The sequence below is a fragment of the Epinephelus lanceolatus genome, chromosome 11 (genome assembly GCF_041903045.1).
Source record: "Epinephelus lanceolatus isolate andai-2023 chromosome 11, ASM4190304v1, whole genome shotgun sequence".
NCBI lineage: Eukaryota > Metazoa > Chordata > Actinopteri > Perciformes > Serranidae > Epinephelus > Epinephelus lanceolatus.
In genome coordinates, this window is record NC_135744.1 from 13,796,968 (window position 1) to 13,812,874 (window position 15,907).

The 15,907-nt window shown below is 40.8% G+C and overlaps 1 protein-coding gene across 14 annotated transcripts in view; it reads right to left on the reverse strand.

The window, feature by feature from the left end:
• ncam1a (neural cell adhesion molecule 1a) overlaps positions 1 to 15,907 on the reverse strand; it is a 412,400-nt gene that overhangs the window by 108,379 nt on the left and 288,114 nt on the right. For 8 of the 14 annotated variants that reach the window (XM_078172294.1, XM_078172293.1, XM_033644608.2 and 5 more), the window contains exons 7-9: positions 13,375 to 13,535; positions 12,350 to 12,492; positions 1,958 to 1,987 (exon numbers count right to left, since the gene is read on the reverse strand). In XM_078172294.1, coding sequence (XP_078028420.1) covers positions 1,958 to 1,987; positions 12,350 to 12,492; positions 13,375 to 13,535 — 334 coding nt within the window. The remainder of the gene's footprint in view (positions 1 to 1,957; positions 1,988 to 12,349; positions 12,493 to 13,374; positions 13,536 to 15,907) is intronic. The other 6 variants (XM_033644659.2, XM_078172300.1, XM_078172292.1 and 3 more) reach the window with 1 other exon arrangement.

Here is a 15,907-nt window from a genome sequence, read left to right on the forward strand (position 1 = left end):
TACCGTAAAACAATTACTCTGACCAACTGTGGATCATGCCTGTGTTAAAGGACAGCTTTATTCGCCGGTGTCTGATGCCGAAAGTCACTGACCAAGTGCCGGCTTTCAATGACTTCAGAGTGGTTGGTATTTTTGTATGTAAAAGGAAAATAAATGAGCCTTAACTTCTGGTCCATTAGTAGATGCACGCTTCCTTCTGCGTGGGGATTTGGTCAGCTGGTGTAGTTCAGTAGAGAGAACATAGTTCCTACATGAAACTGCTCATTACACAGTCTGTGTATTATCTTGAGTGCAGGGGTCATGATTTCTGGAGAGAGACTTTGCTGTTGAGCTTTTTAAATGTCATTTTTTAGTGCTTTGAGCACCACAATCCGAATGCCATCTACTTCCATTATATTGGAGAGAAGGCAGACATGTCTACGGCCGACATCTTCAACCCTAGGCAATCCACTCCAAAACAATCTGTACTGATAAACAGCACTAAAGGTGAGAGGAAAAATATGTTTTGTTTTTTTTTTAATTTTGGGGTGAACTGTCCCTTTAAATCAGACATCCTGAAATCCAGGTTATGTTCCAAAAATGTGGCCCAATGTTGCAATGTGTCAAACACACTCATGTGATCAGATCATTGAAATAAACTTGACAAAAATAGGAAAGTAGCAATCCAAGCACTGAATTATGTCACTGGCTGGTGAAATTATATAACTCAGTGAGAGGCGAATTGCATGATTTTAAAAGAATCCAGTTGTCAGACCTCTGGGAGTGTGCAGAGACACCCCGGCAGTGTCGGCAGAGCTCTTGCACACAGCCCGGAATTCTGAGCTGCTCAAGTTCATTTATCATGTGCTTTTTTATTGAGGGTAACACTGGTTCATGGAGTTCATTGAGTATTTTCACAGTGGAGCTTAGTAAGGTAAATGAATTCCTTTCAGCATCATGTGCGTGGCAGTGAGTGAAGTTAGCTTGTTATGTTGTGTCAGTTCTATCTAAGGATGGTTGTTTTATCTTTGTGGAGGGCTAAGAGTTTGCATGTTTCCTTTTAATCCAACACTACAGCGGGGAGCTCGTGAATAGTAGTGGGTTCGGGTTTATAATTAAATACATTGGTTCCCATGGCATGCTTAGAGTTGACTCTTAAAAATTTATGTTACTAGTTTTCTAGGGGATGCACCTAAGCCCTGCACTGTCTCCATCTCAAATGCGCATGCCATGAAATGAATACTACTCGCTTCCATTGTATGGGAGTGAAAAGAGAAATTTGAGAGACAGATATGTCAAAACCCCCCAAAACTATCTGCATGGCTCGACACCACAAGGAATAGGTGAGAAAACCTGTTTATTTTTTGGTAATCTGGATGAACTGACCCAGTAAGACTACAGTATAAATGAGGCCCCAGGTGATTTGGCTCCCCTTCTGTCTCAAGGGTTCAGCTGCTGCAGTGTGTGAAGTAAAAACATGCAGACTCCTGGAATATGACAGCAGGCTACACCATTTAAAACCACTCTGTTAAGATTTAGTATAGCTTGGTGAGTTAGCGTCATGGCTGGCCCTCAGCAGAGCAGACAGTGTTTTCTATGTGAGGCTGCGGAGCTGCTGCCCTGCCAACAACCCAGCACAGGAATCCCTGAATCAGGGAAAGTCTGAGAACTAAGCAGACCATGCAGCAGGAAATAGCAGCATGCTATACGGTCAACATCTACTGTGACTGTCTCTGCGTCTTGAGATGAAATTTGTCGACAAACAGGGACAAGTAAATAGGGCAAGTCTAAATGTGTACTGGAACTAAGTGGATTAAATGTACTGTACTACGTCTAATGGTCTACATATTTAGTGCACAGTTAAATGTACCGAGCGTGGGCTGAATGACACTTCTGCTCTGCAGTAAAGAAGGGTGGTCTACTGTGTAAGTCTGGGCTATTACAACTAGACTCAGGCTACCATATTAAGTAGCCATACCTCATATTTGTCTGGTCGCGTCCAAGAAGCCTAGAAGGGACAAACACAGAGGGAGCAAAGACAAACAGCGACACAATGGAGCAGTGTAAGCTTTTATAAAGGATCCACACAAAGCAGACTGGATGTACCTGCAGGACATGTGCAATGATTTCATGTTTGAAGGACCATAGCTGTGATTTTGAATGTTTTACCTCATTGCCTACCAACACATTGCTGACAATCCTTTCCCAAGACACACCAGAGTGCGTTTTTTTTACCCTCCAGGTAGTTTTCTGATTTACATCCATTTTCAAATGGTAGGGGTATCAACTCGCAGTGACTCTGAAATTGCTAGCTAAGTTAGGTAATCCATCATGGTGAACTTTGTGTCTGCTCTGGTATCGTATTGTTTATGCTAAAATAAGTCTACCATGCAACAGTAATGTAGCTTTGATCAAAACTAATGCCGACATAATGCTTACTGTGATAGATTACCCAACTCAAGTTTCCAGCATGTGCACTGATTTTCATACTCTAGTGAAACAAATGGAAACCAATGCATGCCTAAAAGGTGGGATAACACGTTTTAACGTCTACAACACAGCAACATGCTTTATAAAGTGATTTATGGCTGAGGGGTTTAAACATATACATAATGGCATTGTTCTCGGAAAAAACAAGAATGTATACACAATTAGCAAGAACATTGATCAGGATTACAGGGAATTACTTTCACACTGGATGCGACTGAATGATTTTTCTACCAAGCTGTATTTATTACAACTATAATTAACTCTGTCATAAACAGATTATACTGCTTTATTAAAATATTCAAAATAAAGCACTCGCAATATTAAAGGTCAAGAATGAGCTGTTTATATCTACATAGGGAGCAGGTTCTTGTCTATGGCCGTGTAAAATGATCAAGAGCGTGTTACACCACCAGAACAGACAAACCAAGTACTGGCTCTAGACAGGTCCATCTGCGTTTTCATCTCGGCTACAGTGGTTGGCAGCCCCTCCGCAACAAAAGCGTCGGAAAAACACTTATATTTTGACGTGACACTGCTTTATTCAGGATTTTTTTTTACTAGTTTTAATCACCTGGGGTCGGATTTCTTAACACCACGTACTAGGGGTGAGTTTGTGTACAAAAATCTCTAAACGTTTAGAGTGGGTCGTTTTTTTTTGTGTAAACATGTACACGGGTTTCACCGCTGGGTGGTGCTATTGCGTTATACCAGTAAAGCCCCAGTTATCCGAATACCAACCGAACGGGCCATTTAACCAATGGTTACAGGCCGCCACACCAAAATATCGCCATTCCGATGGTCCACCATCCCAAATTCTGGTCCCTGATTCCTGACAGTAAGCTATGGCGAGCCTGTAGAAGCCATGTTTCCCATGCATGTCAGCGATTTTGACCAGGGACGCACGCCAGTAATTCAGGCGGACATTACCTGTTTTTCAGCGGGGAACTGCCCATTGGTCCGACAGCCCATTGTTCCGATTCATATCAATGGGCTGTCGGACCAATGACATGGACCCTTTCAGCAAACTCCTCTGGTAATTTTATTACCGTGGCATGGCATATAGGTCCACAGTAACTTATTATTATTATTATTATTATTATTATTATTAGTGGGTCTTATAAGAGTGGGCTACATCGAGTACCGGGCCATCAAATCACAGCATCCATGGTGGGAAAGATGTAGCCAGATGTATTACCTGACCGTCCTGTCCGTAGCACGAGTCATGTGTGCCACTTCACCACGGACCCGTGCGTAAAAGTGCAAACAATTCCGTGTTCTCTCACCGCGGATGCTGTTATTTGATGGCCTGGTACTCATTGTAGCCCACTGGTGAGCAACCCCTTTAACGAATGCGCTGTTTCAATTGAACGGAGCATGTAGGCTACTGACCTATTGCCAGACCCGGCCTCACACCATTCCTTGTCATATTCACAGTCTATCACAGTTAGTCAACAATTAGTATCACCCCCTCCCAAAACAAAAAAAAAAAAAAACGTTTTTCCTGTCCTAATTTTTCATAACCGTTTATGTCACATGTACACAGACTCACCCCTACCACGTAAGCACAAAACGAGGGCTGACAGAGGCGTACGCCTCTTCCCACACAAAATTTGTGATCTATAAAAACAGACTTGATGGGAGAAATTTTGACCCACGCTTACGAACATTTTGTAGACGGGAAATTGGCGATGTAGATGGTGAGGTGGAAGCCTGATTGTAGAAACTGTCACATTTTTTTGGCGCATGCCATCTGTAGTTTTTGTCCATACGTACATTTTTAGCATGGATCCTACACATTGTTAGATAAATGAGAGTCCTGGGGTCTCATTTAAAAAACGTAGCGTAGGATCCATATTAGAAATGCACGTACAGACTAAAGCCAAAAATGGCGTACACCACTTTCAGGCCTTGTTTTGTGCGTACACAATGTTTATAAATGAGACCCCTGGTCCATTTGTTTTGGAGAGGAGGGAACTTCTGCGGATAATTCAGCTCTCGGTAAAAACAAACAAACACTAAAACATCTTGATTTTAGAAAGAGAAAAAAAGTGAGCACATATTAGCAGGTGCTATGCTAGCAACCCGTTTACGAAATGCCAACAGCCTCGGAGAATCACCGATTTATATTGTGAAACTGCTTTATTCAGTGTTTTTACCAGTTTCAATCACCTGGTCCATTTGTTTTGAAGAGGAGAAGACCTTTGTGGATAATTCAGTTCTCGGTAAAAACGTCCTGAACATCTGGATCAGAAATAAGGTGAGCACACGTTAAGTTATTGGAGCAAATAGGTAAGCACACATTTGCAGGTGCTGCACAAGTGGGCTGTCTGCAACTAGCCAAACAGCATTGGAAAAACACAGATTTGTAACTTGAAACTGCTTTATTCAGTGTTTTTACTAATTTCAATCACCGGGTCTGTTTGTTTTGGAGAGGATGAGACCTCTGTGGATAATTCGGCTTGCGGTAAAAACCTCCTGAACAATGAACACTAAGGGAATTCTAACCATGAGAAATTTCAGCTGATTCCACAAACCTCACCACTAGATGCCACTAAATCCCCCTAAATCTTCCACACCTGACCTTTAAAACCAGACATCATTAAGTTCAAGGTTTTCTTACACTGAAAAGGATTGTTATGGTGTGTCAGGATTTCTGCTTGGCAGTCTAATGCAGGCAGGGGATTTACAAAACTGCTCAAAATGCCAAACTGGATTTTCCTAAAGCAGCATGGGGGCTTCTCAGTTGGTTATTAATCAATGTACTGTAATAAGAGTGAGTTTGGAGACACACTAAGGAAAACAGGGCAGTGAAACTAATTATGAGTGAGCCATTACCGGTATCTAGGGACTTTGTTTTTCTAATCAGTGGCTTTCTCATCATGGCATTCTGTGTTTTGATTAACTCGTTCCTTTATGTATAGAACACTGGCATGCACCACTTATCCCCGTTAATAACAAGTACTGATAATTCTTCTCTCATGGTGTAAAAGAAAAACATATGTACCAACATGCAAAGAACCTCAGACGCACAATCGCACTGAAATCCCTTCTTAAGAGATGATACAATGATAAAATCTGGAGAAATTTTACAAAACAGCAAAGTTCAAAAGAGAAAGTAGCAGCCAGTAAAATGACTGTTCTGTCATTTCACATCATTGTGAATAAGTCTGCGCTGTTGCCGTCTCGCTGGTATGATGTAGAACTAGAACGTGGATGGAAGACAGAGCGTGGAAAACCCGAAGATGGACCAATGATGAAAGACGATCCATTGAGAATTAGTGACAGCTATTACCAAATGATCAGCGTGATTTTCTGATTATAGCAGCATTAAATCAAAATTGATCTGACAGTGATAGATAGGAAGGGGAGGGATGATGACAGCCTGTGAATGGAGGAAGATACTCTGTGACAACTGTGAGTGGGAACGGGCAAGTCCTGTCTTGCAGGTGGAAGATAAGATTCAGTAACTCGCAAAACAGCTGTGAATGCACTGTGCTGTGTGAATGCTTCCACTGATTGGCAGTGATAAATGGCACAGTTAATAGGAAAAACTGGGGACACCTTAGCCGAATCAAATTTACAAATTCTCCTCTGATAATCTGATAACACTATTACTCATAGAACCTTTCCAATTGTAAGTCTGATAAAAATGGAAGGAGCTACAGTAGAACAAAAGTCACAACTGATTTAAATCAAAAGCATAAATGTATTCAGAGATTGAATCTAGTGTAGCCAAGATACCTTTGGCACACTTCTGACACTCTGTCATTCTTTGTAATCTGTGAAATGTTTACCGTGGAAATGCTATTATGTTTCCTTTTTTCTGGCATCAACCCGAGGTGGAGACTTGCCACCAGCAGAAACACTTTTTGCAAGCATTTCAACTTTTGGCACAACAACCAGCTCTGAGGCTGGGATACGCTGCACTACACAGTCAGGTGGAAGAAATGCCTCCATATTCTGGAAATCCCTGATTTCATCCATCCTGGTTCACTGCTGTTTTGTGCACTTTTTTGCATTCAATTCATTGGAGTAATTTCACAGTGACTAATGTGCTTCGATGACTAATTCAGCTTGAAGTTGAAATGCTTCTGCTGTTTCAGATGCTTTTATATGTTATTGTTAATTTAAAACAATAAATCCAAGATGTTTTGCAGAGCAAAGTAGTTTTAAGGCCTGTTATGGTGTGAATGTGCCAAATTGAAATCTGTCACTCCCTTGGGCAAGATTTTAAACGTCTTGGCTTGACTGCATCGAAGGCAGAGTCAAAAATAGCAGCCCATTCATGATACTGGGAAGATTCTGGATTGAATTTATAGAGTCTCATCTGAGCCTTTGATGAAGGCTTGTTAAATGAAACATGTCAGCCCAGTAAATAAAATGGTAAACCGAGGCCAGAGTATTAAAATATTTTTGGTGTTTTTGGAATGCGACTGTCCCAGATGATAAATGACTGACAACCACTGCTACTCCTCTCATCCACAGAATCTGGTGGAAATCTGCATAATTAGTTATTGGCACGGAACACATAAATGACACTATCGCTCCCAAAAGGAATCTAAAAGCAAAAAGAGCTAAACTTTTCAAAAGGCTCTGGTTATAGCAGATGGTGGAGGAGTAAAAGTAAAACTGAATTACTTCAATTAAGTGTATCCCCTTTAGTCAAGCCAAATAGAAATGAAACAACATTAAACAAAGGAGAAACACAGATTGTGACACAACACCACTGCATCTTGGGAAACGTCTTATTAGCTCCCAGGCGAATGGGTGGACTGTAGAATGACTCTTATATCTTATATTGTATACTATGCAGGATTGTCAGTTACTGTTTGCAAACACGCTTGTCAGCAAAAGTGAAAGTAAAAGCTGGACTCAGATTTACTCTAGTTTGGCGTTTCGCCTCGCTACATTTGCATTTTTTTGGCATTGTGTCTCTTGGATGTGTTGGACGTGCTGCTTACGGTCTGGCACCTGGTCCCTACCTTTTTATGAAGCACTTACCCAACATGTTCTCATCCAAAGTCATCACATATCACTGCTTTGTCAACTGATTTTCACGTCTACATATTAAGCCCCGTTTCCACCAAACACTTTTGGTATGGTAACTTTGGAACCAATAGTAACCCTTCAGACATGGTACCTAGACCCTAGGTCCATTAAGTGTTTCCACTGCAAACAGTACTCCTAAATGTGGGCGGGGTTGTTGTCACTCATTACCGTCCAGGGAATGAGGCTGCATGCCGACATTTTCAGAACAAAATAGAACAGGCTGCAGTGAGAGTCTCTCTTGATGGGATATTTAAAAAATAGCAGCTTTGTGCATTTAGTCATTCTCAGACAAGCTCAGGGGTTTAGTGTTGCCGAGGCCCACAGGAACGATGCTTTTTTTTTCCTCCATGTGAGGATTAGAATATGTACAGTTCACATAATCAAAAATTAATTCATATTTTATAACACTTAAAGATCCACTCATTACTAAAAGTGTTTGTCATATAAAAACAAAAGTGATGGTCAAAGTTGTCACAGTGAAATGTAAGGTGTGCTGATGGATTCACGTCATCAACTCATTCCACCTTAAAAGTTGCTGGCAGTCGGCCCAGTGAATGAAGTTATTTTTGCTCAGACTCCAGCTGCTGTGAGAGGCAGCAAAACATCCTTTCATTTTATAGTTACAGTTTACTAATAAAACTCTCCACTGTATGAACAGTGGTTACATGAGCCTCAAAACCAGACACAACTCAGCCCTGAGCAGAGTGACCGTCCTCTACTGACCAATCAGACTGCAGGGTTCACAGCTCCACCAGAAAAAATGCGTACCAAACTGAACCGTACTGCTTGGTAGAAGCGGGGCTTTACACGTTGGGTTTCCTTCTGTGTCTGCTGTTGACATTTTGGGACGCCAAACAAAAGCACATAGTTAGGTTTCCAAAGAAACATGATGGTTTGGCTCTACATTCACATGGGAAGCAAACACCAGGCTCCTGGGTAAGAGTCCAGGGTTTTTTGGACCCATCCACCATAACTGAGAGGGATTACATCCGTACGAGTCCATTCATGTTTTGTTTTTTTTAAGGAAAATCCTGCATAGTATACCTTAAACATGGCAGCTTTCTTGACCTTTAAAATATATCTTTTGATGTATTCATGGGATTTGCTGACAATAAGAAAAATAAAGAAAATATCAGCCTTTTTCATCAGTATTGATTTTAACACTACCACGAGAAAAGATGCTACAAAATGTCTCAACCATAGTCTTTTTAGTTTGAGGTTGTTATACCAAGGTGGAGCAGTTCATCTCACAGTGCTGCATTTGATGTTACATAATTCATCACACAGCACCCGGCTGAATACAGCTGGACAGCGCTGTAAAGTAAAGTAGGCCAGTATGGCCTAAATATTGTGCAACGGTTATGTCCTTTGGGACAAAACAGTACAGGTGCTTTCACTACATTTACTGTGTGTGTCTCCAGGAATAGAACACCTATTCTTGCATGCAGATACTGTATACAACAACTGTGTTTAGCAATGTAAGGCGAGAGGTTCCATCTAACTACTTTTTTATTGACACTTTTCTTGTGAGAGAGTGCACTACAGAGACAGAGTGGTGAGCATGAAAAAACAAAACTAATTGCCAGACTTAAACTTCGTTTGCTTTGTATTTCATAATGTTACTATACTACATCAAAACACACATACAGACCTTTCAGGCACACTCAGGTAGCGGTTTCACAGAGATTTCATGTACTGCTGAATGCAGAAAGGTGATGACGGACTGGTTGTGTTGTGCACAGTGGCCTACTTAAACATTTGTATTTTGGGCGTGACAGGAAGTGATTCAAAATGCAGCACAGACTGACCCATATTGGAGGGTATTACTTCAAAAACAGCCAATAAAGTTTTATTATTATTGTTGTTATTATTCAGCTTTTTTTTTTTTTTTTTGCCAAACACATCATTTCTTTGCAACCCGATAGCAAACTTTCCAAGACCAAGCACCAGTCCATATCCCAGCTGACTTCTGCACAGGGAATACACAGTGCCCAGCTTCCACTTTTTATCAGAATATTAAGCTGTACTATTATTTTTGCAGTATCTAATGCGAGCTGACGCACTAACCAGCGTATGAAGTGTTCCTCCTGAATCCACCAACCTGCTAGAGGCAGAAAGGTAATTATCTTAATACTGTTTGCTGCATTCACAGCAGAAAATTACCCCTCTGAAGTGACTAATCCGTCTACTGCTCACATGATGCATGTTGTCAGAAAAGACCGTTAAGATGGATTTCTCAAAATTATACCATTTTAATGAGCTGATAAGAGCATAACAATAGACTTGGGATGAGATTCTCTCTCCAGTCTGGCGACTGCCAACAGCTGTGACCACTGTAATGGGGAAAATGCACAAGGATGGTATTCATAGCTCATACGTCTTAAGAAGCCTTCTACTATGTTCTATAGCCAAAGCTTAAATCCAGCGTTATCTCCAGTGCTCCTGAAGGACATGAAGAGAAAAACGTGGATACACACCAAAGCATGACAAAAATGCATAACCCCTATGTGAATTTTTTTTTGTGCAGAGACTTCTTTACTCTTATATCATGTTCATCCTGAAAAAAAGTGCCCACTCATTTGCAAAGTGGATTATCACAGCAGTTTGCCAGGGAAGCATAACTGAGCTCAAAACAATCTGATTTTGAGATAGAGGGAGCGACTGAGAGCTTCTGGCTTTCAACACAGCAATAATTAAGCTCATTTCACTGAAATCATTTTCTCTTCCTCAAACTCAATCTCACTTTATTTTCTGTGAATTTCCAATGAGCACTTTTCATACTAATTTCACAAAAATATTCCCTTTTAAATGCTAATGATTAATAGGGAGCTAGGTAGAGGGGCTACATATACTCTCAACAACGCTGGGGAATATCATGCCATGGTACTGCCTGGAAATTGGTTTTATGGCAATCTGCACACTCTGCCCTCTAGCATTTATGATGAAAATGTACAAAATCATTAATGCAATTCCAGCAGTATTTGAGAAGGCTGCCAAAAGTTAAGTGAGATGGTTGAATCCAAACTTTACTGTACAAAGAGGAAAGTCAGGTGGCAGCACAGGATTTAATAAGAAGTTTTGAGTATGTTAAGTGCATCAAGAAGTTTCAGCCGATTGGACGGTCATTTCAAGACTATTCGAGTAATCCATGTCACCGGGCCGATGACTTAATTGCACAGAAATATCCATGTGAATATTGATGGATGTGTTAACTCTGGGATGGATTGGAGATTTTCTGAAAAAACAATTTGCTAGAGGCTTGTCAAATAAGAGCAACTCCTCATGCAGTCTCCATACATACAAATGGTTACGAGGATCTAAAGAGATTGCACTGAATATCCAAAAACAGTAGGCTGGTGAGACCATCCTGATGACGTAAGCTCAACATTCTGTTTCACTCTCTGTATGAGTCTGGACTCGGTGCCGCTCAAAACGCTTTCCGGGAATTAAAGTCCAATCAGGGCCAATTTAGGATCCACATAGTTGACAGCATAAGCAGCCAATTAGGGACTGCGTTGTAGCTGACAGATGACAGAAAATGCCAACATGTTTTCATCTTGTCGTCACATATCACTGTTTTGCCAGGGGACTTTCATGTCTACATAGTATGCGTTAGGTAACTTCTGTGTCTGCTGTTGACATCCTGACAGACGCAACCAACAACAGGACATCAACAAAAGCACATGTTTAGGTTTAGGCAACAGAAGCACGTTGGGGGGTTGAGAAAAAACATCATGGTTTGGCTCTACAGTCAGAGTGGAAGCGAACAGTGGGCTACCGGGTGAAAGTCCAGGGTTTGTTGGATCAATCCGTCTCTCCTAGCACCACCCCATAGGGACTTTCTAGCTCCATATAATACATCAATACTGGCAGCGTTTCAAGCTGATGCTGTTCAGCGGTGTATCATACTGTCACGACATATGCCATCCAGGTGTCCAGTTAACTGGTGGCGTATCGTAACACTGAGAAAGGTTCTGTCAGGCCACCTTACAAACTAACGCCACACAGCAGTGTATCATACCTCGACCAAAGGTAGCTTTTGGTAACGGTGTTGGATGCCAAATTCACTGACAAAGCGGCCATATTTGACAACTTTGGAATGAGAACTGGCTGAAAAGGCAGGCCACAGCTTGCAGAACAGTAATGGCTGTTTCCATAGCAACAAGCACTAACTCTAATGCTAGTAAACACAGCAATAAGTGAAGTTATTGCAGAAATAGAGTTTATAACAACAGTCAAACAAGAACAAGAGTACACGTGTGGAGTTTCTTTGAGCAAAAGACGTTTTTGCCATTCCGCCGACTGGATTTGGCAAAAGCTTGATTTATCAGCTGTGTCCATTGGTAAAGAAGAAGATGTTTCCTGGTGTGTTGTTACGCTGATTGTCTGAAGGAGTTTGTCTGTCAAGGTGAGCACTCCTACCCACTGAAAGTGTTTAGGGCGGCAGTGAGTCAAGACTGATACAGAGAGTGAAACACAATACTGAGCCCATGTCATCAGGACGGTCTTACCAGGCTACAAAAATAGTGCAGGTCATGACATCATGGGCAGAAAAAGTTTAGAAATAATAAAGTTCTATGAAACACCAAAATAAGATTTGTAAATTTTTGAATAAATGTCCTACCTAAATATATATTTTCCCAAAACTGCAATACACATCTTTCTCTGTAGAGTGCCTCTATTCCCAAAGGTCTGTTTGACTTTTGTTGTTATTTAATCACGCAGAGTGGTTTTCAATCAGGACACTGATCATCAAAATCCTATGTATGTTTGAATAAGTGTACTTGTTGCATGAGGCATGGCCACCTTTGCTAAAAAGAAAGGGAAGTACCTGCTCTCCTTCGGTCAATACCCTGTTATCGAAACTCCAGGAGATGGTGGGTGTGGGGTCGCCCGAAGCCTCACAGGTCAGGGTGACTTGATCGTCAAACTCTGAGGCAGTCTGGTTATTCAGGTAGGTGATCTTAGGTTGCACTAGAAAAGAGACAAAAATAGCAAATATTTTAGCGAGCAATTGCCAGTCTGGCCGCCTGATGAATGTGATTGAATTCCTCCTCTTTATAGCTCTCTTTTGGCCTCTAACGATTCCTGAGGAAAAATTGCTGCTGGAAGTTTAACTAACTGTAACAGCTGGTTGCTAAAAAACAACATCTGATAATCTACTGTGCTTTCCAAGTGACATCTTGCACGTGATTTTATATATCTAACCTTTATCTAACCAGGAAGTCCCATTGAGATTAAAATTCTCTTTTACCTGACATCCAGCCCACCAAATCATAAAGAATGCAGTGATGAGTAAGTGAATTTGCATTTGTAATAAAACATAGTACACTGAATCAGACTATGTAAAATGGAGGAGGTTGCATGCATATACAGTATGTCACCGTAATCAATCAGACACAAAACTAGCTTCCACAAGTTTTTCTGATACAAAGTCATATGATCCATTGTTGAATATATTTATTAGCGCAGCTTGAGACAGCTGTTACATATTGTTAGTATTGTCTTAGTCAAGTATACAGACAGGCTTCATTAGAGTTGTGGTTTCATACCCCATTGACCTATAATAGAGCTGCAAGCACATGATTACACAAGGCTGGTGCAAATTTCCTCATGAAGAGTAACTCTAGTGTGATATCTTTCAATGTCCTAAGGGGTGGCTTAATTAGTTTTCAATAGGGGACGCTTTTCTTTAAACTGTATGCTTCACGCTGTGTAACTCTGCACCCAGCCACTGGAAAAGCTGTAGAGAAGTGTACAGCAAATGTCAATAAGTACGAAAGAAAAGGCCAGAGAGAGAAAAAAGAGCCACAGCGTTCTTTATGCTATCGTAAGCGAATTGAGTTATTCTCTCACCGAACACGTTCAGGCTGACTTCCTCGGCTTTCTCTCCCGCCTTGTTCTTGGCGATGCAGGTGTAATCTCCTTCATCCACTTTCTTGACATCTTTTATTACCAATTCTGAGCCATCCTCGTTCAGGCTGTACTTATCACCCGTTTCAAGGACAATGTTGTTACTGTAACAGAGAAGGGGTGGGGGGAGACATGGCGGAGTTCACATCACAAGTGTTTGCTTACACAACTTGAGCAGCCTACAAATAACTTTCTTAACACTGACAATGATCTGTTCGGGATTGTATTTCAGGAAGAGAGCAGCTGGTATACAACAAAGGCCGGGAGACCAAAAAAGCTGTCCTGTGCTGTAAGCCTCCGAGAACATCTCCAACATGTCCACAGCTTTTGTTTGCCTCAGCTCTCCTCGAGCCCTTACATCTGTGATTTTAAGAAGGCCACGCACCAATTTGATGATGAAGCTTTTTTCTTTCTTTTCTTTTTTTTTTTACAGTTTTGAGAAAAAAGCCTCTCTCACTCTTGAGAAACAGAAGTCTTCACTCGAGGTTAGAATCCTGTTTGTCTAAGTATTTGTATGCCTGAAGTAGCGGCCTTCCTGAGGCAGTTTGCAGGTGAATGACAAATAACAAATGGAGCTTCACCCCTCTGTTTTCTCACTGCCTCACCCATCTGTCCTCCCTACAACCTCACTGTCTGTCTAAACTCTGCTCTGGCCAGGAACTGCATCTCCCTCAGCCTCACACATCACACTTCAGCCTTTCTGTATGGGAGACAGCTGTGAGAAGCATCAGGGTGTTCAATAGTCTTATTCACTCACATGTCTGGAAAAAAAGCTTTATTCAAAGATTCCTCTGCACAGCAGTGGTGCTGCTGCTGCGTGACACCAGTAAATGATGGGCCATGAATATGAAAGTACATTGAGCAAAGAGCTGTGTGAAGAAAACCAAATGTTGGTTATTTGTACCTGTGAGAACAGAGCGGTGATTAAGCATCATTAATTCATACTGAACAAAGTTATCTGAGTTATACTTTACCAGCTGATGGAAATCCATGAGTAGTTTTGTGCATAAAGTGAAGAACTGATTACTTCGAATCTAGAGCTTTTGGGGATTGTAGCTGTGGTTGGGCTCCAAGATGGTTCAATTTTGTGTTTCGTTTCAGTTTGGTCTAATAATATCTGTTAACCTCCAGCGTGGGGGGAGTTGAATGTACTTAATGTGTTGTGGCTAGTTCCATGAGGGATATATATGACTATATCATGAAAGATAGTCTCACAAACATGATCCATCACACACTCTCCTCCGCACATCCAAATCACTTTCTCCTGAGCGATAGTGTGTTTCCTATCTGTAGGGCTCCAGACCACTAATATTACTATTAAGTGGCATTTGCGACCATGGAGCACTACTATGACTTGCAAATATTTTATAAGTAAGGACTAGAGTGCTGTTTGTTTTCAGCTTTAAGTGAATAAATCATCACATTTAATGGTGCCGTGCTACTTAATGCAAGTAACAACAGTGTGAGCATATCATGTATCTTTGTACCTGCAGGGCTCCTAGCTGCAACTATTTTATCTACCTTTGCAACCATGAAGCACCAGTGCGACTTGCAAATACTATCAATATATGAACTGAAGAGCTGTTTGTGTGTTTCCAGCTCACAGTGAATAAATCATCAGGTTTAATGGTGCCATGCTCATAGTTTAACTTAATATGTTTAATGCCAATGTGAGTGTATTTTGTATCTTTGTACCTGTAGGGCTCCAGGCTGCAATTATCTAGTCACATTTTGCAACCACGGAGCACCACTGTGACTTGCAAACATTTTAAATACAAGGACTGGAGAGCTGTTAGTCTGTTTTCAGCTTACAGTGAATAAATCAGCATGTTGATGGTGCTATGGTAATAGATAATATTTAGTCACATTTTGTGACCATGGAGCACCAGTGCAACTTGAAAATACTATTAACATATGAGCTGGGAGTTTGTTTCTAACTCACATTTAATAAATCCTCACGTTTAAAAGCGCAGTCACATCAAACAGTTTCACTTTGTGCTAACTGTAGGTGAGATGAGCCGGGTGCTTCAGAATAAAAGCACCAGTGGTCCCAGTTTGATTTATTTAATTACAACAATACTTTATTCAACTTAATTATTACAGTATTTAATTTAACTTTAATATAACAGTTCTTTATGGAACTTAATTATGACAGTAGCTACTTTATTTAATGTTTTTGTAACTTTAATTCATTCAATAACTAAGTTTTAGCAGTCTACAACAGTTTAGAGTAGATTTAAAAATATTGAGATATATATTGTGTATAGCGATATAGCCTAAAAATATTGCAATGTTATTTTTAAGCGATATCTCCCAGCCCTACCCCCAGTGTTAATGGATCTCTTACTGAAACATCTGTCTATTCTCACCTGTACTCTGTCAAAGATCATTTGTCGGAGAAAGAAGCACTACTTGTTACATGGGAGGGAGTGGATTGTTTTTGAGTCCGACAAAAGATAAAGTTGGAAAGATAAGG